Source organism: Agelaius phoeniceus, chromosome 21, assembly GCF_051311805.1.
Source record: "Agelaius phoeniceus isolate bAgePho1 chromosome 21, bAgePho1.hap1, whole genome shotgun sequence".
NCBI classification, from domain to species: domain Eukaryota; kingdom Metazoa; phylum Chordata; class Aves; order Passeriformes; family Icteridae; genus Agelaius; species Agelaius phoeniceus.
In genome coordinates, this window is record NC_135285.1 from 1019416 (window position 1) to 1041234 (window position 21819).

The window sequence follows — 21819 nt, forward strand, 5'->3', positions numbered from 1 at the left end:
GGAGAGGCCAGCAAAGAAAAGCCATGGGGCAAGAAACCCTTTACACAAAGGCTTTCTTTGATGCTCCAGATGCAAATTCCCAGTTTCACCATGCAGCTTCTTTAAACTAAAGCTGGGAGGGAAAACCAGGATGTTTCACTCTCCCTGGATGCTAAAGGAGAGAGTTCCTAAGCAGTGCAGTTACCTCAGTCTGAGAATGCACATTTCCTATGCAGCACACCTTGCAGGTTGTCTTTCTGTAAAGTGTGACTGAAAACTGGGTGCTGGCTGCCCCTTGAGCAGCCAGGATTTGTCTGCATCCAGCCCCAGTGCCCTGGAGCAGAAGCAGTGATCCCAGCACCTCAGACCATGTGTGGTTTCCTACAGTCCCCAGGTGAGGTCCTTTAGGGTCAGACCCCTGCAGAAGGGCAGAAATCATTAATGATTAATGTTAAATATTTAGTCACAGACCCAGAGCATTTCTAGAAGGGTCCCAGTCCAAGGCTGTGAGCTGGCACATCCCTGACTGAAGCTCTCAGGGCTCTCTGACAGACCTGGCCTGGTTTCCTTGGAAGGAACACCACCCTCAGGAACTGCATGGGTCAAGCACAGTGAGCTAAACACCCCTGTGCTGAGGACCTGAGCTGCTGGAAAGGGCTCCAGGTGCCAGGGCCAGCCCCTAAGGAATGGAGATGAAGGCATGGATGATGCTGGGCACATGACTGGACAGTGCTGTGGAAAGGGCATGCATGGGAAACACCAGCTCACAGGGAATGCTGCTGATCCCTGCACACACTGTGATCAGCCAGCAGGGCTCCAGCTGCTCCTGCAGCTGCTGAGCTTGGGACCTGGGGCAAGATCTTCACTGAAACACGTCCCTAACCAGGCCCTGCTGAGCAGCTGAGCAGGGCAGGCTCCCCCAGGCACCCTCCCCTCTGTGTGCTGGCTCCCTGCCCTGGAGGTGCCCTGCTCCCTCAGGGAACACACGTATGCCCATGGCACTGCCTGGGGCTCCAGGCATTACAGGGCACCTGCAGCAGCACCTCAGCTTTTGAGGGACAAACCCCAACTTCACTGTCTCCCAGAGGAGAATCTGACCTGGAGCAGGCACAGAGCCCAGCAGTGGCACAGAGCACTTAAAGCAGCCCAAGGAATTCTCAGCACCACCTCTGGCTGCTCTCCAGCCAGAAGTGCTGACACAGTGTCCTTGTTCTGCTTGGCTTCCCACTCACATGGAAAGCACTGTCAGAATGAAACAGCACTTCAGGTACTCAATACAACACTGGTTTATGTGAAGGAAGACTCTTAGGGTTTTTCTGGTCTTCATATTTATAATTGGACAATTATTTTTATCCGTGCATTGCCAGGTCCCTGTTACAGCACAATCACTTCCACTAAAGCTACTTATCCAGGTAACAGTCACAGAAATGACAGAGTGTGACTGATTAATGATAAATCACCTGCACTAGGGCCTTGTAATCTTTCCCTCCACAGATTCTGCAGGCAAAATGAGAGTTCAGATTTTTCTGTCCACACTTTGCTCTCCCAGGGACTGTCCTGGCCATGCCCTTCCCAGCCCCAGCCCAGTATCTGTTCTTGCAGACTGCAATCCTCAGCCCTGGCCCTGGCTGTGTGTCCCAGTTCTGCTGAGTGCTCCTTGCCTCAATGCTTTCACATGCATTGCCTCAGTTGCTCCCCAGTGTCCCAAGGCTCTGGAGCAGTTGGCAGGATATCACCCACAGAGACTGGCTGCTGAGTGGTTAGTTTAACCCAGATATATTTCTTCCTGTCTGCAAGCTGCCTGTTGAACATGAGAAGTCTGGAACAGCTTAAATGAATGTGGCACCAGAAATAAACAGTTCATTCCTAGAAACCTCAATTCCACACAAATGCTCACTGGACACAGTGACTTATTCATGCAACCAAGCAAAGCAACACTTTCTCAACTCAGCTCTCCCTGTGTGACTCTCATGCTCCTGGTGGGAACTGCACTCAGCTGCTGACTCCTTCTGGGCACAGCACCTCAGGCTGCTTTGAAAATGCAGCTCTGGCTATTTGTGCAACTGTGTCACCCCATCACCAGCACTCCCTGTGCTGTGCACAGAGTGAAGCTCACAGAACAACTCCCCCTTCTCCTTTTCCTCACTCCTCAGATTTGGCCATTGGCTCTCCCAGCTCCATGGAGACACGCAGCAGTCACAAACCAACCACAGATGGCAAAGAGAATTGCCAGATGAATGTTAATGGAAGTTGTATTTGTGCTGACAGAGCCTGAGAGGCAGCTGGGTGCACCTCAGGAGGCAGAGGCACGGGGGCTGGCTGTGCTAATGTCACACTGCAATCAGTAATCAAGAATTATTATGCCCCAAACACTAAAGCTACACTCACCCACCAAAAATGCTATCCTAGAAGTGCTGTCTTTGCAGCAGAACCCCCCCACAGATGGGCTGTGCAATGGCTGGACTACAGGGGGTGAGTAGAATGAGTAGAAGGGGATGTATGGCCACACCAGGGAAGAAAGTGGTTTCTGAAAATCCATCTTTAAAATCTAGTCCTATGTCCTTTAAATCCTGACAACAGGAGATTCTCAGGCTTTTCCAAGAATTTTTACTCTATATCAAATGTAGAAAATCAAATCTTTTTGGTCTCAATCTCATCTGAGCTTGGCACAAACTGCTTTGAAAAAAGAAGACATTTCCATTGACCCTCTCCCCAGTCTGGAATAAACAGTGCTGGAAAGCAAAGCTTCCCTGTGTAAATAGGAATGAAAAATGTTGACATTTTAAAAACTCTAAATGCTAAAATTTGTTGCTCTGGAAGTTCTTACCGTAGTAGTTCCCTAAAGCAGCAGATGAAATTGAGACATATTTATACAGCTTAAATCAACCTTGAAAGTTCAAAATATTTCCCAATTCCCTACATAATTTTAACTGTTCTCTTTCACACCCGCAACATTGAGCAAATTCAGACTTCAACAAACACTGACAATTTCAATTAGATTTCCCCTTTGATAGCTGTATTTGAAGGTGTTGAAACTAAAGAGGTTTTTTTTCTCCTTTTTTGCTTTTCTTTTACTTCTTGGATTCTTACAATTCCCTTAATCCCTCTCGGCCTTCATTTCACAAAGGAGTCATCCCCAGTGCCCAAAACAAGGGCTCAAGTTGCATTAGGCTGTGAACACTTGAGTTAGAGATGGTTCTTGTCCCTGAGGAAGGTCACTGTCCCTGCCTGGAGGCAGAGGAAGGGAGACCCCAGGGAGACCCCAGAGCCTGGGAGCCCTGTGGTGACAGAGGGCACCAGAGCAGGGCCCAGCCCCAGCCAAGGCTCCTCTCAAGCACACATGGATGAAAAGGAAGGCAGTGATATCACTGTGGACACAACACTCAGCTCAGCCCCTTTCTGGGGCTTTCCCTACCCATGCCCAGGCTGATCATCACTGCCTTTTACATTGCACAAGCTGGCCTTGAAATATTGTTTGGTGTCTTGAGAATTTAAAACCCCAGCATGTGTCAAGAGTTGGCAGAATGGCCCCCACCAGGGAGGGTTCCCTTGAAAGCAGCTTTATGGCACCCTAAGGAATAACAGCTTCTGCTGCTCATCCCAGTGAGCCAATTCCATGCTTCAGGATCAGGTCATGGCACTGCTTTCTGGCCCTCCCTCAGCTCAGCAGTGGATTAACAGAAGCTCTGTGTGACTTGGGGCCTCTGCTGCCTGTGCTCCCCAGGCAGCAGAAGGGAGCAATTGGAACACTTTAGCAGGATGCTAGTTTTGAAGCACTGTGGATCTTTCAGGTTTCATCACAAAGCAAGTTCAAGAGGCTGTGGAGGCCCTTTTCCATGAGTACAAAGAGCACTCTCCAATCATAATGTGGAGGACAGCTTGAGACCCTCACCCAGTCCCTGCCTCCAGCCCACCCTGCTGGGAGACAGAGCTGGGACTCACCTCAGGCCCAAAGCAGAGTTTGGCACACAGCTCAGAGCTCTGGTTTATGGGCAGCCAGAGGCCAGGTCACACAGGTAAGGGTGCCAGGTACCTTCACTCACTGTGACAAGGACTGGGGTTGTGTGCATAGGGAAGAGACATCTGAAATCCAACATTTTCCATTCTAGTTCCATTCCTATTCCCACTCAGGACTCCCTACAGCATTGTGCCCCTGGGTATTTTAGGTGATTTTAGTTACTGATCTCCCCATTTTGCTTGTCCTGCCCCTCACTCCAGACACCAAGGGATCTGTGCCACTGCAGTCAGGATGGTAACACAGGGAAAAAGCAGAATGTCCCCAGATGGGTGGCCTAAAATTCTCCTGCTGCTCTCTGGTATCTCTGTATCCAAGCCTGTGACACAAAGCTCACACCCACAGAGAGCAAGAGCCATCAGGCATTTAACAAGGCCAAGCCACACAGCTCTTGGCTGCTCAGCTGGGACCTAAATTTACCTCCCCAACCTGGTGACTGTTCCTTACAGCAGCTGTTTGGTGACAAGCAAACAGCAGATGGGAGTGGGAGGACAGAAGTGTCCATCCTTCTGTCATTGCCCACCACATTACCACCACCTGCTTCCCTGCCTGGGAGGAATCTGCTGGCTGGAGCACAAGAGAGGACAAGCCAATGGTGCCAGAATCACCCCAGAGTTCCCATCCCACATGTGACACTGAGCCACATGGGGTTTGTCACACCCACTGAGACACAGCCATGGAAAGAAGGAAAAGGAGGAGGCAAGGACATATCAGCTCTTCCAAAAGGCAGCTGCAGAGAGCTCTGCCTGGACAGCTGAGCCCACAGAGCTCTCCAGGCCTCTCTGACCAGCAGTGACAAGCACAGTGACTGGTGATGCTCACCCAGGCTGCTGTCAGTGAGGCCAATGGGACTCCTGAGAACTGGAAGGAATAAGAGGAAAATGGCTTGGTGCAAGGGCTGGAAATGAGAGCACTGAATGGCAAGCAGCACAAAAACGGAGCCAAAGGGGGAAAACATGGCTAGGGAAGAAAAGAGGATGCAGGACAGATAAAGGAAGGAAAAAGGGAAAAGTTTATACATCCCCATTCACCAGCCTGGCTTTCAGGAACATGTCAACTCCTTACTGCAGAAAGCAACTACTTCCACCAGAGCCCAACTGCCCTCAGACCAGTCCTGGGCAGCTCACTAGAGTTCCTCAGGTTTCCTGCTCATTCAAAGGTCTAGGTGAGTGCCTTGCAACTCCTCTGCAGCCTGCCAGGCCCTCAACTGAGCCACTAAAATAAACTGACACTACACGTGGTGCAGACAGAAACACTCCTTACAGAGAAACAAGATGAGCAAATCACATGAAACTTGCTACTCAACTTGTAAGAATTCCTGGTTTTGTTTTAGTTTTTGCTGTGAACTTTCACTCATGTGCTTTAAATGTTGCAGTCCAGAAAGAAACAGATTGAGGAGGATGAGTGTGATGTGAGCTGGTACAAGGAGATGGCAGGGAGAGTTTGGGAGATGTGTCACAGCAACAGTGGGTCAGTATTTAATAGTTCAGAAAGAACTGAAGGCTTGGACTGTTCAGCACAGCCACTGTTTGTGTTTCTTGTCAGTGCCTCCTGGACAGGTTCATCTCCCCTCCTGCAAAACTTGACAAGAGCAGCCAGCAGGTTTCCAATGCAGCTTTCTTGGCTTCAGGAATGAGCTGTCTGATAGGAAGGAAGATATTTCTGCCCTTCCTTTGTTGGTTGCACAAGGTTTGACAGAAATAAAATAGGTACAATCTCAGGCTGCTACTTTCCAATGGCTCCAGAGGAGTCAGCCCCAAGTGGTGTATTGGCATTTAGAGATGTGCACTTAAAGGCTTTGAAACCCTTCAAACACTGACAGCACCCCCAGAAGACAAGACAACGAGCTGCTGAGAGGCCAGGGCCATGTCCAGAGCTGCAGCCAGGCTGGGAACTCTGGAACTCAGTGACTAAACTGCCTTGAGTCATGTCTGACAGCCAGGCTGGGCCCACTGACCAGGGCCTGGGCAGCCCCAAGGACTCCTGAGTGTCCAGCAGGAACAGGACTAAGGGCCTGAAACAGAGACAAGCTCACCTGATGGGTTCTGCTTACACCTCTTTTCTTTAGGTTTTTCTGTCCCCGAATGACCAGCTGCAATTGTGGTGAATGATGGATTAGTACAGGATTTTTCCCCAAAACACAACACACAGTATTTCAGCAACAAACAACCTTTTGCCCCATTTCCCATCACCCACTCTGCTACCACACATGGGTTTTCTAACACCACATCCCTGCTTATCAACATGGCTCCAGAAAGCCCCTTACTTGCTTCTGAGGCAGGTCTAACCCCCAACAGACACTGTGTAACCTGCTCCAGGGAGATATCCCACTCCTCACCTGCCCATTGCAGCCAGAGGCATTGCCAGCCCCAGCTATTCTGCTTCTCTTGGATGGGGAATGGAGGGAGGCCAGGCTTTTCTGCTGGCATGTTATTTATCTCTGCAGCAAGATGCTAAATTTATGTTTCATCTGGTCTGTCACTTCTGCTCCAGTTAGGAAGCATGGAGAATGGTAGTGGCCCACTGGAAGGCTGGGCAATACACAGGCAGGATAAAAACCTTGCACAGAAAACTCTGTGGGTGGTGGATCTGAACATAATTGTCTAGGCCACTGGTTATGTTCAGTTACTACCACATGGACTTTACACTGCAAGGAAACTGCACAAGTGCAGGGGAATTTCATTCCTTCTAGCACACATATTTTGGTCTCATATACACACATCTGATTCACTGTGAGCTCCACAGAGTGACTGCAGAAACAGCTGGACTTTGGTTACAGTGACATTTAAATAAACTGTCATGCTCAGCATCACTGTAACCTGCAAACTGCTCTTCTATCCACAGACCCCAAACTTCTGCTGCTTGCAAATGCCTTTGTTTCACCAGGACTGTACTGATACACAGACACAGCACAAGTGCTGCTTGATCTCCATCCATCCTTTCTCCACATCTTGGCTCCCCTTTGAAAATCTATGTTCAAGTACCTGGTCCTTGGCAGCAGGAATCCCACATGGCCTGTTTGACAGGGCTGGGGTGCCAGGAGCCTGGGGAGGAGGGAGAATAAGGCACTACCCCAGGAGGGCTGGCTGCCTGTGAGCTTAAACAAGGTGCCCCATAATACATCAACATTCACTGAGCACAGCTGGGTCCTGCTTGGAGAGGAACATGGAAGCAGCAGGAAAGGGTGACCACACTTACCACTGGAGTTCTGGGAATTGCTGTTTGTTTCTTCAAAGTTGTTTTGCACTTTGCCTTCCACTCTTCTGCTGAAAGCACTTTCTGCTGGGTGGAGAACAGAGCAGGAATGGTGACTGGTCAACACTGATGCAGAACCAGGCAGACAGGAGGCAAGACATGCTCCTGTGCCACATAATCACAGACCCTGAGTACAGCAGAAAGGTCAAATACCTCATTTTGGAGGCAAATGGGCCAGATTCAGTGAAGGGATAACAGGTGGGTATTTTTCTTGAATGCCTTCTGGCTGAGGTGGCCTGGATTGGCTCTTAGGGAGCCCATGAACACCAGTCCTGACTGAACCAGAAAGGTCATGTCTTCCTCCCCTGCAAAAAAACCCAACCCTTATCTTACTCTTCCTTAAGGCAACAAGCAGCCCTTAACTCCTGTGAGCACAGGTGACCAGTCTGAGACTGGGCTCAGGGCCTCAGGACCACACCAAAGTGTCACCTACAGAAGCATTGTGCCAGCTTTCCCTGTGCTCCCAGCCACCTGCACTCCCTTCCTAAGCACCCTCCTGGAAATGTTGATGCAGAGGCCTGAAGGATTGTCTCAGGGCCTGCCCACCATGTCTGGAAAAGCTCTGGAAGGTCCTCTGGCTCTGTGCTTCCCAACACTTCCCAACAGTGCCCTTGTTCCCTGAGCCCCCCCCCGAGCTCCTGTCAGGGCCCTCTCTGCCCTCTCCAGCCACAGCACAGGGCAGTTCCCAGTGACTGCACTGGAAGGCTCCTCCAGAGCACCCAGGCACTTCCTGCCCCTGGCAGTGGCCACAAGCCCTGAGGCATCCCTGAAGCATCCCTGAAGCATCCCTGCACAGCACAGCCTGGGGTTCCTGCCCTGCTCAAGCTCAGCACCAGCTCAACAGTACAAGGAGGTCCTGTCTCACTTCACAGGGTCTGCAATATCCAGGCAAATGGATTTACTGTGGTGGCTCAAAGGATAAACTAGAGATTAAACAGAAATGAACTGGCCAAAGCAATGTGTGTGTCCTGTGCTGGACAGGCCCTTGCCCTGCACTCTCATTCTGGAGCACACTGTCACCCGAGAGCTTCACAGGGACACGGCCTGGCCTGGCTCTGCTGGGCACAGCCTGCAGACTGGGCAGGGCTGGGGACACAAGTCTTCCATTCAGGAGTGATGGGGACTCCTGAAAAGTGCTGCCAGACCATGATTTTATTCCTGCAGACCACTGGAGGGGTCACAACTACTGTCAGGACTTGTCAGAGGCCCCGGGTTCCTGCAGCTCCCAGGGCTGCAGCGTGGCTCACACACGTGGGCTTTGGGGCTACCAGAGACCTGAACTGAAGGAAGAGCCCAGCCTGTGGATTTTGGCCCAGCCAGTCCTCAGTGGACCCTTCCAAGTCCTAAGCAGGCTTCTCAAACTCTCAATCAACTACACTCCTGACTCTTAAAATTCAAGAGAACAAGCAAACTTGGGAACCAAATCAACTGAAACAGAAACACATCAAACAGGGCTGAAAAGGAGCTGTAAACATTATCTACCTAGGCCACTTGAGAGATAAATAGTAGAAACAAAAGGCCTTAAATAACAGGAAAATCAGACAGTGACAAAATGGTTTGGGTCAACCCACCCCTCCCAAGAGACCCAGGTTCAAGTCCTGGCTTATGTCACAAGTGGAAGTGAGATGGAGGTCTCCAAAAACCTTTGTAAAGAATTTGCATGATGGTTTTGCCTTCATCCCTTAGCTTCCCCCCCAAAACCTCCCCCAGGTCTGGCAGTAAGAAAAATCTGGTTTAATGCACCTGCTTGGTCTTACTGTGCCCTTCCCACACTGAGAGGGCAGCTCACTCTGTTATCTCTCCTTGTATTGGAACCTTTTGAAAGTGAAGTAAAATTCTCTGTATGGACCAAGTCCTTGGCAGCTGTGGGTATGTGTTATCCAACAAAACCCACCCTCGTTCATCATCCATGGCCTCTCACACCACAGCCACCTCTCATACTCAGCATCAGTTCATGCTAGACATTCTGGGGGTGTTTAAACACCAACTGATTGACCAGCCCTTCTTCTGCACCCAGATGGGATCTCTATCCATCAATCCCACAAACTTAAGAGGTGCTTCCCAGTGGACTGCACATGGCACACTATGTTTCACACCCTATTTATTAACTGTTATTTTTCAGTAGTCTTTGCTTTCTTTCTTCAAATTTTTTTTTAGGCTTGATCTTGTTCAGAAGGAGGAAACTGAGACAATGGGAGGATCAATCCTAACTTGCATTTTCTAACTCTTCAGTAATGGTTCTGTAATACTGATTTTTCTGTTTATCTCTCGGAGGTTCCTGTGGGGAATAGAGCACTGTGAAAACACCTGGACTCCACTGCACTTCCAAAGGCACAGACCAAGCCCTGAGAACATCACCTTGAGGGAAACAAACACTAAATGCCAAACAGTGCTGAAAACCAAGCAAAAAATCCCCATTCCTGACAAGCCATTACACCAATCCTTGTCAGGAAGCACTTCTCAGTTTGTGACACCAGGATTTGAAACAGGGTCTTTTGCACCTTGTGGTTACCACGATGTTTAACAAAAACAACTTGTCACTGGGAAGGGATTAGAAAGGATCGAATCCCCTCAACTGCTGCTGGGAGCAGCTTCTCTGGGACAGTCATGGATGGAGCAGACGGAGGCCAGGACGGGTGAACAGGGCAGGACTGACACTGAGCAGCTCAGCAGGCTGAAGGGCACTTGGTACCTGTGATGGCCTTGCTTCCTGGGGATGAGGAATTGGGAGCGCGGAACATCTGGGCCTGGGAGGCGGGCGGGACGCCGGAGGGCGCGCGGTGCAGGAGGCTGGAGCAGCGGTTGATGGACGCCGGGGACTTTTTGCTGGACTGGCTCGTCTGTGTCTTCACTGCCACGAAGAGTGGAGATCGAGAGAACTCTGGATATGAACACTCAGAACTAGTGCCTGCACAGCCAGGGAGCTCCCAGAGCGGGGCCTGCTGCAGCTGCTGATCCACCGAGCCCCTGCGACAGAGCTGGGCTCCCCCCTGGGGAAGCTCCTTAGTTCCCCTGCAGTGGGCTCCTCTAACTGCCACAGGACCGACCCATTCCTGCTCCTGCAGGAATCACCCCATCCATCCAGGAGCACTGTGTGATTGCCATGGCCTGGCTGGGGGCACCTGCAGCTCTGGCCTCCACGTCTATGGACTGAATTTTGGGAACAGGTTTCTAAACTACTCAGATCTCTGAGTAGGGACAAGCTTTGTTTCTTGAGCCTTGAATAAATCCTAGTGATCTCCAGCTACATTCCTTGTCTCTTTGACCAAATACAAAGGAAAGGGCACTGTTGGGAATGGAATGGAATTAGGAGGCAGAGTGAATAAAGGCTTTTGGTCCCATCTCCAGACTGATGACATGTGGAGAAATTCTGATTATTACTGGGATATGCTCTTTGAATGCATTGATATTTTGGTCTCTGCAGCACACAGTGAGGATCACCAGGAATTGTCAATGCCAAAAGTCATCTAAAACACCTTCAGGAGGACAGCCCTTCATCTGGGCCACAGGGATTAAATAAACCATTGCAAAAATGGAGAAACTGTCTAAGAACCCCCTTCACTCGTAAGGGGCCTCTTCTATGGGAATTTGGATATGGGTCCTGAAGCACCAGCCCCACTCCAACCACCTGTCATGAAAAATCACTAACAAAGAAGGTTCAACCAACCCACAGTCCCAGCTCCCTACCAGTGATTTCTACAGTGATACTGTGGGATGCCTTAAGGTGGAGGGACAACAGCAGCACCTGCACATCCTACACAGTGTGAGTGAGAAATACTCATCCACACTGAGCAGCTCTCAGGGGAATGCCATGGCAGCACCACAGCCTAACTCTGAAACAGGGGAGAAATCCCCTAGGCTGGGATGGGACACTCTTTTCCAAAATCCCAGGAGACTTCACAGACCTTGGCTGTGACTGGCTCTCACCTTCAGCAGCAGCACTGGGGACTGGGAGTGTGTACATTCACAGGACATTGCAATTCCAGGGGTTTTGATTCACTTGCTCTGACATACAGCCCTAAGCTGACATTTCCTCACATGTCAGTGTAGTTCTGCAGGAAATTATGCACTGGTTTTCTCACAGTTTAGTCAGGATACTTCTCTGCTTGGTCTCCAGCCAGATAAATAGGCAGAAGGCTTGTTTTGCTCTCTATGCTTCCTTTCAATCTCCATGGATAATCCTCCTCCAGCTGCTGCCAAACTGCCAGCAAAAATGTAGTCAGATATGAAAATTTCCAGCTTGTGGATCGTCTGCTTCCAATGAGGATCATTGCCACCAATGTCTGCTTTATTCCCCATCAATGCCATGAGAAACAGCCATCAGCTACTCTTCAGTGCCAGACACAGAGAGCATCACTGCACATCCTCTGCAGACCAGATACTGCTCTGAGATGTGACAATAAAAGTCTCAATGCTATGATGATCTCCAAAATGTCTTCTTCTTCCTCCCAAATGAAGCGAACAGTATGTCTTCAAACTGAGACCCCACAGAGAAGGCTGCTCCAGCTGACACTAGGCAGAGAGAGTTTTGAGCAGCAATGCAAGACATACAAAGGAACTTCAGTTCTAGCAGTCTGGAGGAAGCTAACAGTTCATTGGGAATAAAATGTTCAGTCTGTAGTTCATCAGATGCCAAATTCCTTTTGAAGGCTGAGCAACACAGGTAGAGAGCATCACATGGCTCCTCTGCTCTGCTCTGGAAAAGTCACCTTCACTGTGGAACTCAAGGCCTCAGGCTGATGAAAAGGCCAAGATGTTTCTAAAAATGAAAATCCTGAGTGGCTGAATGGCCACAAAAAACCTCCTGCCTCAAAATCTGCAGCAAGACTGGAGACAGCACCATGGGCAGCTGATAACTGCTGCTGTGGAGCTTTTCAAACCCTCTCAGAAGGCAGCAGAGACCAACCCCAGTGGAAGCTGCAGTGATGTGGAGGGTGATTCTCACAGTCAGTCAGCTCAGGGCTTTGTGCTGCAGCCCTGCAGCATGGCCCAGGCTGGGCTGAAGGACACACCTGAGGCAGGAGATGCTGAGAACACTGGGGGCTCCAGCCTGGCAGCAGGAAAAGCTTGGTCACCGCTGTGCTCAGCTGCAGAGGAGATCCCAGGGGGATGCTGAAGAGGCTGAGGTGCTCCTTGGGGAGCAATCAGGAATTTCCAAGGGGATCAGGAAGGCAGTGCCAGCTCTCAGATCCTTCCTGACCCAGGGCTGGTGCCTGCCCTGCCCAAGGGTGGAGAACAGACTGGAGAACACTCAGAGGAGGAGACAAGAGGATGACCAAGGGCCAAGAACAGCAGAGCTTACAATGGAAACACAAGTCACTCCTGTGATTTAAGCAGGGCCTGGAGAGCAGGCTAGGCCAGCTCTATAAAGGACAGAAACTCAGTAACTTAGTCCTCCTCCTTCACTGAGCACACAAGGTTATAAATAGGACCCAGTGCTCAAAGCTACAGCTGGCTAATTTTAGTCTTAATTTAGTGGAGGCAATAATTCATCAAAATAATTACCTTATGTGATTGCTGCATTTTCTGTCACTCAAAAGCAAGATTAGATGTCTCTCTAAAGCATATCTGTGTGCAATTCAATCATGGCACTCCTACAGAATGTGTTTCTCCAGGCAGTCCAGAGATCACAGTGGTCCCTCCTGGCTTTCCTGCTTTTGGGGAGACCTTAAAGTTCTGTGATTGACAAGCTGTGGCAGCAAGGAGAAAATCTGGCCCACAAATCCACACACTACCACGATGCACCACCACAGTAGGGACCAGATTGTGTCAGCAACATTCCTTTTCCTTTTTCCAGGTAAAAATTCTGGTTAATAATTTGTGTATGGTATTTGTTTAGAAAGATCTAGTCAGGGAACCATTTTGAAAGTTCAGATGGAATTATATCATCACCTATGGAGAAAAAAACTGACTTCACTGAACGTGTTGGAAAATGTTTCCATAACAATGGCCTGAAATTCCATACTCTGAGCAAACACCTTGGCTATGGCAAACAGGTCTTTCCACAGGAAAACCCCTCTGCTCAAACCTATCAAATTTTTAATGTGTGTCTTTATACACATGAACAGGTGGAGCCTGTTGCTAAAACACTGTGGGATCAAACTGGGAAAAGCACCTGAACTCACAGATTTCCCTCACTGAACTGGTGGAAGCAAAGAAACACCATCCAACTGGAATCTGGAGCTGTTTTTTTCCTGGCTACACAGGGTCTGTGTGGAAACCAGCTGTGCTACCAAAATGGCAGCTGCCTCACTGAAACACTGCATTTAAGCACTTTGGAGGAATAAATTGTATCCAGTGTGCATCCAATACAGAAAGGAACTGAGCAGCAAGCCTTGATGAACTGCCTTGAGCATCTCAGGTGTCAGGGTGGGTGTAGGTCCGTCTGTCCCCTGGAGAGCCAAGAATGATCCCAGGCATGGAAAGGCCCATCCCACAGACCCTGAGAGAAAAAGCCCCTACTCCTCACTCAGAAAAAGGAACCTTGGAAGGAGACATTTGGCATTAACAATTCCAGGGAAGCTCACAGCAGAGCTCTTTTCCAGACAGCAGCTATCCAGCAGCTCTGACCAGAAATTATCCTGCAAGATGCTATTGAAGCTGCAGGATATAATTCTTGTTTTACCCATTTTCAATGACTTTTCATTCATTATGACAGAAAACCAGAAACACAGGCTCTGGAAGGGAAGCTTGCACTCCAGCAGAGACCCAGACAGCTGAACTGGTGATGCTGAAGGGCTTTCCTCATCCATTCCCACTATGACTGAATTTTCAGCATTTGCCTTATACCAGAAGAATGAGACCAGGGTAAAGACACAGTTTCAGCTTTACTTAATCTGACTGCAAGGACCCAAGAAAAGCCAGCTGTGCTTTTCAAAAGTCAGGTGCTAACAGCTTCCTCACAGACCTTGGATTTTGGGAGAAACAGTCTGAGCAGCAGAAAGCTGTGAGATGTACTGGCCAGGCTCACCATGCCCTCTCCTATATCCTCATCAGGGTTAGTAGCTTGTCATTGTAAATCATAAATCTTACTGGTCATGGGAACTAGGAGAGGAAAACAGACTTAAAAAAAAAAAAAAGGAAAAAGAAAAGTTTATGGGGAGGGGGTTAAACCTTATGAAAATACTGATCCTGAGTGTCCTCATAGCTAAAGATACTTGAAAGGACTGGAAACCCACCTGCACAGCTCAGGGCCTGCTGATCTAGCCTGCAGCAGGGGCAGCTTCTTTTCTTTTGCTGCAGAAATGATGGTGCAAGAATGGCCTCAAGCCCAGCACTCAGAACATGCCTCCTCCTCCAGAACTAGGGCAGGGCCTGGGGGGGCCACTGGAACTGTAGGGCCCCCAGAGAAACACAGCTGGGGTTTCTTTTCTGCTGGAGAGCCTGGACTGGAACCAGCAGCTCAGCTATTACAATGGCTGGTTGGGAAGGTGGGAGACATCAGTGGCAATAAATGACCTTGAAATGGGAAGCACTGGGAAGGTAAGGATTAGCTAGAGCTGAGCAAAGCCCAGTGCTCACTGCACACTGCTCCTGAGCTCTCTGTAGGGGCAGCAGAGACCCCAGAGCCCTGCTGTCCAAGGGCTCCTCTGTGGCAGGAGATGGACCCACTGCTGGTCACCAGTGTTTTCAGCCTGAAGGCTGAGAATACCTCAGTGAAGAGGTGGAGCTTCCATGGGCAGGCAACCACAGGAATAACTGCACTGAGTGCAATCAGAAGCACTGGGGCAGGTCCTTCAGCAGGTGGCAGATAACAAGATTAGCTTCGTGATGCTGATGCTGGACACGTATTTTATGCCCTGCACCTTCTACCATGGTCCATATCCAAGAGAACCTGCTTGGCACCTGTCAAGAGCCACCAAACCTTAAAAGCAACAGTCTGGTGGAGCATATTCCCATAAACCCAAGGGTGCCTCACTAGAATCCCTTAAAAACCCGATTCCCGGGGATTTTGGGGTGGACGCGCCCCCTGCCGGCTGCAGCTGCTGAGCTCGGCTCGTCCCTCATCCCATCCCTCATCCTCCTCTCCATCATCCCAAGCCCTGGAGCAGCACACCCCGGGCACCCAGCAAAGCTCAGGGGAGTGCTGGGAAGGGAGAAGGAAGTTCAGCTGTAAAGAACTTCTCTGCAGACTTTGAAAGTGTTCAAATCCAGCAGGTAGCAAAAATTTCTCTCAACATGTCTAGTCAAATTTTGCACTGAATTACACTGAACTGCTTGTTAAAGCCTCCTCCCCTCTGTGTGGGGAGTGCAGACCACAGTGCTGTGCAGTTTGTTGACAACTGCCTTGTCCTGAGCTCCCTGAAATAAATCATTTATTGAGTGTGATTCAGTAGCAAGCTGCTGAGGTCATTTAAGTGATTTTGAAACCAGTTTTATCTCACTGCTTGAAATAATTCCCCAGAAGCTCATAGAAAGATGCTTCTTCTCTAACATCTATGTTCAGTTATTATTTAGGGGAGTATAAAAATGTTGTGCATCTCTTCAGTTAAAAAAGAGCCTAAACCATCAACCCCACAAGGAACATGTGTAGAATTCCATGGGCTGGGGTAGGAGCCCAGAGACATTCCAGATCTAACTCTCCAGTGTCCCTGTGAGAGGAGATCCCAGCTCAGCTTTACAGTGCTCAGCACATGATCTGTGTCCTGCCCACTGCAACCCCACAGCTCCAGGGGAAGGATCCCCAGGAGTGAAGCTCCCCAGAGCCCCGGAGGTGCCAGCCTGCAGAGGGCCAGCCCTGCAGCAATACTCACTGATGGGGGCGTGCAGAGCCACGTGCTCTTGGTAGGGAGTGTAGTACTTGTACTGCTTGCCACAGAACTCACAGGTGTAGTTGCCAGTTTCTGTGAAATGAACAAGGACAAAGGTCAGGAAGGAGGCCAGGCCTCTTACACAACTCCCAGTTTCTTTTTACAGAGAAACTGGTCAGGTCACACAAACATTCACACAAACATGCAAACTCCTGCATGTGGAACTTGCCTGCCTTGTAATCCACACATCCTTTTCCCAAGAAAGGAAACAATTCAAAACAGAGGGATGGACCATGCATAAAAAGTTCAGTAGAACTGAACAAGCTTCAGAAGATTACCCCAAAATTACAACAAGTAAGTGTGCAAAACAAGGGAGAGAATCCAGTTCTAAAGTCTGTATTACAGGTGACACAGTTCTGTCCTCTGGTTACAGAAGGTCTGGGACGTGTGGACAACAGGAACAGTCAAACCAGGAAACAAACAGGTTCAAGTATTAGAGAACTTTTATTTGGGATTGTGGAGTTCTCTTGCAGGAGAAGGGGCTCTACTGGAGTAATGTGCTCATTCCTTCTTTGGGGATACTGGAAATAATGGAGTGTAACCACACACTGATACCTCCTCCTCTTGCCAGTGCTGGGAGTACAGAACTGGCAGCAAGCTGCAAGATGAAGGAAAATCCATGGATAATCAAATATTTCCAAAATGGAAAATTCAGGGAAATGCTTTGGCAAAACCTGGTGTTCTCTCTGTTTCTCTCTGCTCTGTTTGAGGACCTGCCAGCTCTCAGTGCACCTTCAAGCCCTCTCTCATCCCTGCCAGATTGCTTTTCCCTGAACTCCCCTCCCCTTCTCTTTGCAGAGCTCTTGAGCAGAACACATCACAAGGCTGCAGTTCTTCGGGCCAGGGCTGTTGGTGTTTGATGCTCCTTTGAGCCTGAACATACCTGTGAGCATCCAAACCCCAAGCCTGCTATGTAACAGTGCTTCCTGCTTTCTCTAGAGGTACTGCAGCCAAGGGCAGTGAACTCCTGAGCTTTCCTTTTTATTTGACACAGTAGTGACTCTTACTTGGCCCAATCTTCTGGAAGGGTTCGGGCTCCTCCTCCTTCACCTCGTCGGCAGCAATGACGGCCTGGTCGTAGGGGTCTGCAAGAGAACAGAACCAGAGGACAGCTGACAACACCTCAGCTTTGCCTTCTACAGCTGCATGGGCACTGAATGCTCCTGCACCTGTAATCACATTTCCATCTGTAACAGGATTGGAAAACAGGAATGATAAACCAGTGACCCCTCTGTCTGACTTGTCTCTCCTCCTCTTCCTCAGGTGCCCCAGGATTACTCCTGCTCCCAGCCCACTAACAGGCCTTGTAGGAATTAATGCTTAAAAAATGCAGAGAAAAACTGAATGAACACATTGCAAAGCCTGATCCATATTTCCTGATTTTATTCCAGGGAATCTCCCCTCTAATGCTGCTGAACTGGCTGACAGTGGGCACAGCAATGCAGTCTGCAGGCACATCACCTACCAAATACCAGCCTGGGACTTCTACCAGCTAACAGCACAGCTAGCAACAAATCACAATCACAACCCAACCCACTTTAGAGAAGAATTTGGTGTATGCCTTGAACAATTTACAAGATCACCACAGACATGAAACACCTGCTTCTTTGTTGTCTGAAGCCTGACCAAGTGAATGTACAACAAAAGCCTGGTATCTGCTAGGGCTGGGCATCAACCTACTGGCTGTAGACACTGGGGAGGGAGAGAGGATGCTCCTGTCCCACTGCAATCCCTGACAAGACTCCTTTGACTCTTACCAGTTCAGAATCGACCTGCTGTGTCTGAACTACTGAATGCTTGAAAAGGTTTGTGAAATAAAGCACACAAAGGAGCTCAGCTTACCTGCCCGGTTTTCTGGGGCCCCTTCCACACTAAAAACTAACACAGAATAGAAGAAGGAGGGGAAGAAACAAAACAGAAATTAAATCCTCTTAAATGGTCTTGTTTTCCTCCTGCATTTCACACACTGCTGCAGCACATTTCAGCCCCACTGAACAAACCAGGCTTTGTGCCCCAGTCCCTCCTCTTCCCAGCAGCATCCTCACAAGACCTGGTTGAGCATGCCCAGCCCTAATTCACACAGATGCTCAAGGCCTTTGTTCTGACCCTGACACGGCCCCAGGTGGAGTTCAGGTGCACAGCTGCCTCACCCCTGCATGTGCTGAAACAGCAGCCCCAGGGAGGAGCTGGGACAGTCCTTGCACACTCATGGAACCCTTTCCAAGCTCTCTTGTGGCCCCTGGCAAAGTTCCCTGAGACATTTCTGACTGAGGCAGCCACATTCCCCTCACACTGACTGTCAGTGCCACTAATTTTCTTCTGGCTCCCACAGGAGGAAGGGAGCTGGCAGTGGTGCCCTGCAGGAGAACACTGGCTGTCCTCAGAGCTTGTTCAGATGTCCACACTTCCCAGCTAAACACAACCATTTTTTTGGACAACCATGTATTGTGAAAAGCACTTGCTTTTCTGAGACAGCCCAGCCATTCAAAACCTGCTCCTGTGCAGCTGCCTCTTTCTAGAACTCTCCTTAGCCAAGTGAGGAGCAGTACTGCCAGGCTTGCAGCACACACAGGGAAGGTCTGGAATATCTGTGGGCTCCCAGGTGAGGAGCTTTAGATACTCAGTAAGCAGGGGGCAAGCCAGCATGTTGATACTTCATTTACCCCAATGCAGAATAAAGAAACACTGCTTCTGGCAGTGGGTGTCTGCTTCTGTCCAGGTGTCACCAGCCTAGGCCACATCTACAGTCACCCTTTAAGGGCCACTGACTACTTCAGCAGCTCACTACCACAGTCATTAACAAAAATGAAAGTTCCCAACTCTGAAATCTGAAATAATTCACAGAGAAGTATGCTGGGAACAAACCTGTAAATTCAGAAACCAAAAAGCAACCAACTTCTTCCCAGAAAATAATCAGGCTGACCATTTACCTTGAGGTACTCAGTCCCAGGCTCTCCATCCTAACCATGACCCTCACTGCAGACCCACTGCAAGGTCCCTGGTCCCAGCACAGATGTTGTTTTTATGCACACAGAGAGAATCAGGCACAGCAAACTCCTCCCTGCAGTGCCTGTAGACTGTGCCTCCATGGCAAAGACAGGTGACCCGTGCAGTGCCACGTCCTGCACAGCACAGCACAGGCCACATGCTCCTGCAGAGCCACATTTTGCTTCCCCAAAGACTTCTCAGCCTAGTTCAGGTGTCTGAGTGTCAAAACATTACTCACCATCCACGGCATGTAGGTCTCTGTGCTCTTGGAAGCAGCTATAGTATTTATATTTTTTCCCACAAATGTCACACGTGTACCTAAAATTGTCTGTAGGAAGAAGAAAACAGACCAGTTTAGAAACTCTGAGGTGAAAGGCAAGCACTGCAACCACACTGGTCAATCAGACACCCCCATGCACTGACACATCCCACGTGCTCTGTCAGGTCTCTAAGGCACACAGACAACCACTGCCTCACACTGTTCCCCCTGCCCCACACGATATGGCTTGGGGCATATTCTGATTTATTTCCTCTTCAGACAGCTCTGCTCTCCAGGGCAGACCCCACAGACCTCACAGCAATGAGGCTGCAGGGCAGCAGGCCCTGCTGGCATCTCCTTTGGAAGTTCAGGGAGAAGCAGCTGTAGGTCAGGACTGGGACAAAGGGGCAGAACTAAGCACAGAACCAATGTATGAGCACACACCTGCTTCCCACTGCTGCTGTTTACTGACTCCCAACTGCACCCAGGATCTGTCAGAACCAAGGAACCCAGGAGACCCAACAACCCAAGGCAGGCAGGACAGTAAGGTGCTCAGTGAAGGGAGGGCTGGTGAAGCTTGGCTTCATATCCATTTGTTCCCTACACCCCATCACTTCATCCCAGCATCAACCAACCCTTCACCACAGCTGTGTGGGGCAGACAGATGTAAAACAGCTCCAAATGTTTATGGATCTGGTTTGTTCTGAATGGGGATCGGTGTCTTTAGCTCAGCTATCACATCAGTGCATGAGGAGGATTTCCTGGCCAGCCTGGTGGAGTGTTTCCCCTCTCTGCTGCCTGACACACTCTGGGGTGCCTTTCCTGAGCAGTCACCCCACCTGTCAGACAACCCCAGGACAATGGCTTGGTGCTATGAGCCCACAGCAAAGTGGCAAACATCATAAAGTCCATGGCAAACACAGTGAAACACATCATTTGTACAGCCACAAAGGATCCTGAAACCTGTGTGTTTCCTTCCCAGCAGGAGCAAGGAGTGCAGGCAGCAGCTCCCAGGGCTCCACAGAGGACCTGCCAGTCAGGGAGCTCCCCTGCAGCAGTGCAGTTGTATCCATGTATTCCCACTATCAGCAGAGTTAAAGCCTTGTTTTTACCTCTTCCATCCTGTGTTCCAACACACCAGACTGTGCACATTAAGTAAGCTCTCATTTTATTTCTCCATCACTTTACTTTTAGAATCACTCCCTATTTTAAGCTATGATATATTGGTACAGTGTAATCACTCACTTGGGTTCACTGCTCAGTCCAGAGCACATGGGGTTCAGCACTAAATAAAGGATCACTGTCACCCTTTATTCAGAGTGACTGGAGAAGCTGTGATGATCTAGCAGAGAAAATTGCCAAATCTAAACGGTGTTAAACACCTGGGCACCGGAACTTTACCTCTGTGACTAAAAAATATTTGTATCTTAATCAGAGCACTGCAGGGCTAAACTAGAGTTAAGGGGTTTTTAGAAGTCTAGGCTGGACAAGCAAGGAGAAAGGGACTCTGCACAAACAGCATGGCTTGAGGGAGAGGAGGAGGAGCAGCAGAACACACCTGTAAGAACATTCCAGTGGCAAAAGCACTGGCAAGGCACATTTAACTGTGTTTGTTCCATTATGTGATCTTGTGCAGGCTCCTTGTGTGGTCACAAAACAGTGCTGAGGGCCTCCCTCTTCCCTGGGCCCTGTCCCACAATGAAGAGGATCAATGATTGCTGCTATCTGTGCAGCTGTTGCAAAAACCCCCCAGACAATTAGCACAGTCAATTAGCAGAGAAACTCCTAACTTGGCATCAGTCCCACCTCGATGGGTGTCCCCAAACCAAGGAACCAACCTCCTTTTTGAAGTGCAATGAGCTCTACAGGACCAACAGAAGATTAACTCTCCAAAGCAGTCCCAAAGAGCAGGCACTTTCATGTTCAGAGAACAAAAACTATTATGGCCTTAGTTTGGAAGAAAAGAGCTCAGTAAATAGTAAGGCTTGTTAGAAGAAAACTAAACTAACATTTCACAGGGCCAGGCATGGCTACCTGTGGTCCCTGTCACACACAGGGATCTTACTGTCCCCAGCAGAGCCCATGCTGGCTGTGGGCACTTCTCCCCTTGGCAGTGCAGGGAACATGGAACATGTAACAAGTGCCAACAGCACAGCCCAGAGAAGAGGGGTTTGCTGGTGTTGTTAGGGGACTGTCCCCACAGGCAGGGATTACAGAGAAGTAAGAATTTGTTCCAGCTGGTCCAGCTTGGCACTGATCTCCTGGGCTCTGCAGGAGAGAACACCCAGCAAGCAGTGCCCAGAGACAGGAGCCTTACAGAGAATTCACAAAGAGCTGCCCATGTGCAGCCCAGCTTTACCTCTCTGAACAGCAGTCCCTGCTGAGGCTGCTCCCAAGAGCCAGGCCCCCTCCTCCTCACCCAGTACAGCCTTCTCTGCTGACAGCCTTCCAACACACCCAGCACTGACCCAGCAGACACTGCTTGCTTAGCCAGAACCTCCCTGGGCAGAACC

General features: G+C 49.6%; 1 protein-coding gene across 15 annotated transcripts in view; it reads right to left on the reverse strand.

Moving 5' to 3' along the window:
- ZNF618 (zinc finger protein 618) overlaps window positions 1-21819 on the reverse strand; it is a 150693-nt gene that overhangs the window by 20090 nt on the left and 108784 nt on the right. For 7 of the 15 annotated variants that reach the window (XM_077188959.1, XM_077188958.1, XM_077188954.1 and 4 more), the window contains 7 exons: window positions 19286-19375; window positions 17902-17937; window positions 17067-17144; window positions 16003-16092; window positions 9942-10130; window positions 7193-7276; window positions 6030-6086 (listed from right to left, as the gene is read on the reverse strand). In XM_077188959.1, the coding sequence (XP_077045074.1) occupies window positions 6030-6086; window positions 7193-7276; window positions 9942-10130; window positions 16003-16092; window positions 17067-17144; window positions 17902-17937; window positions 19286-19375 (624 nt within the window). The remainder of the gene's footprint in view (window positions 1-6029; window positions 6087-7192; window positions 7277-9941; window positions 10131-16002; window positions 16093-17066; window positions 17145-17901; window positions 17938-19285; window positions 19376-21819) is intronic. The other 8 variants (XM_077188955.1, XM_077188967.1, XM_077188957.1 and 5 more) reach the window with 6 other exon arrangements.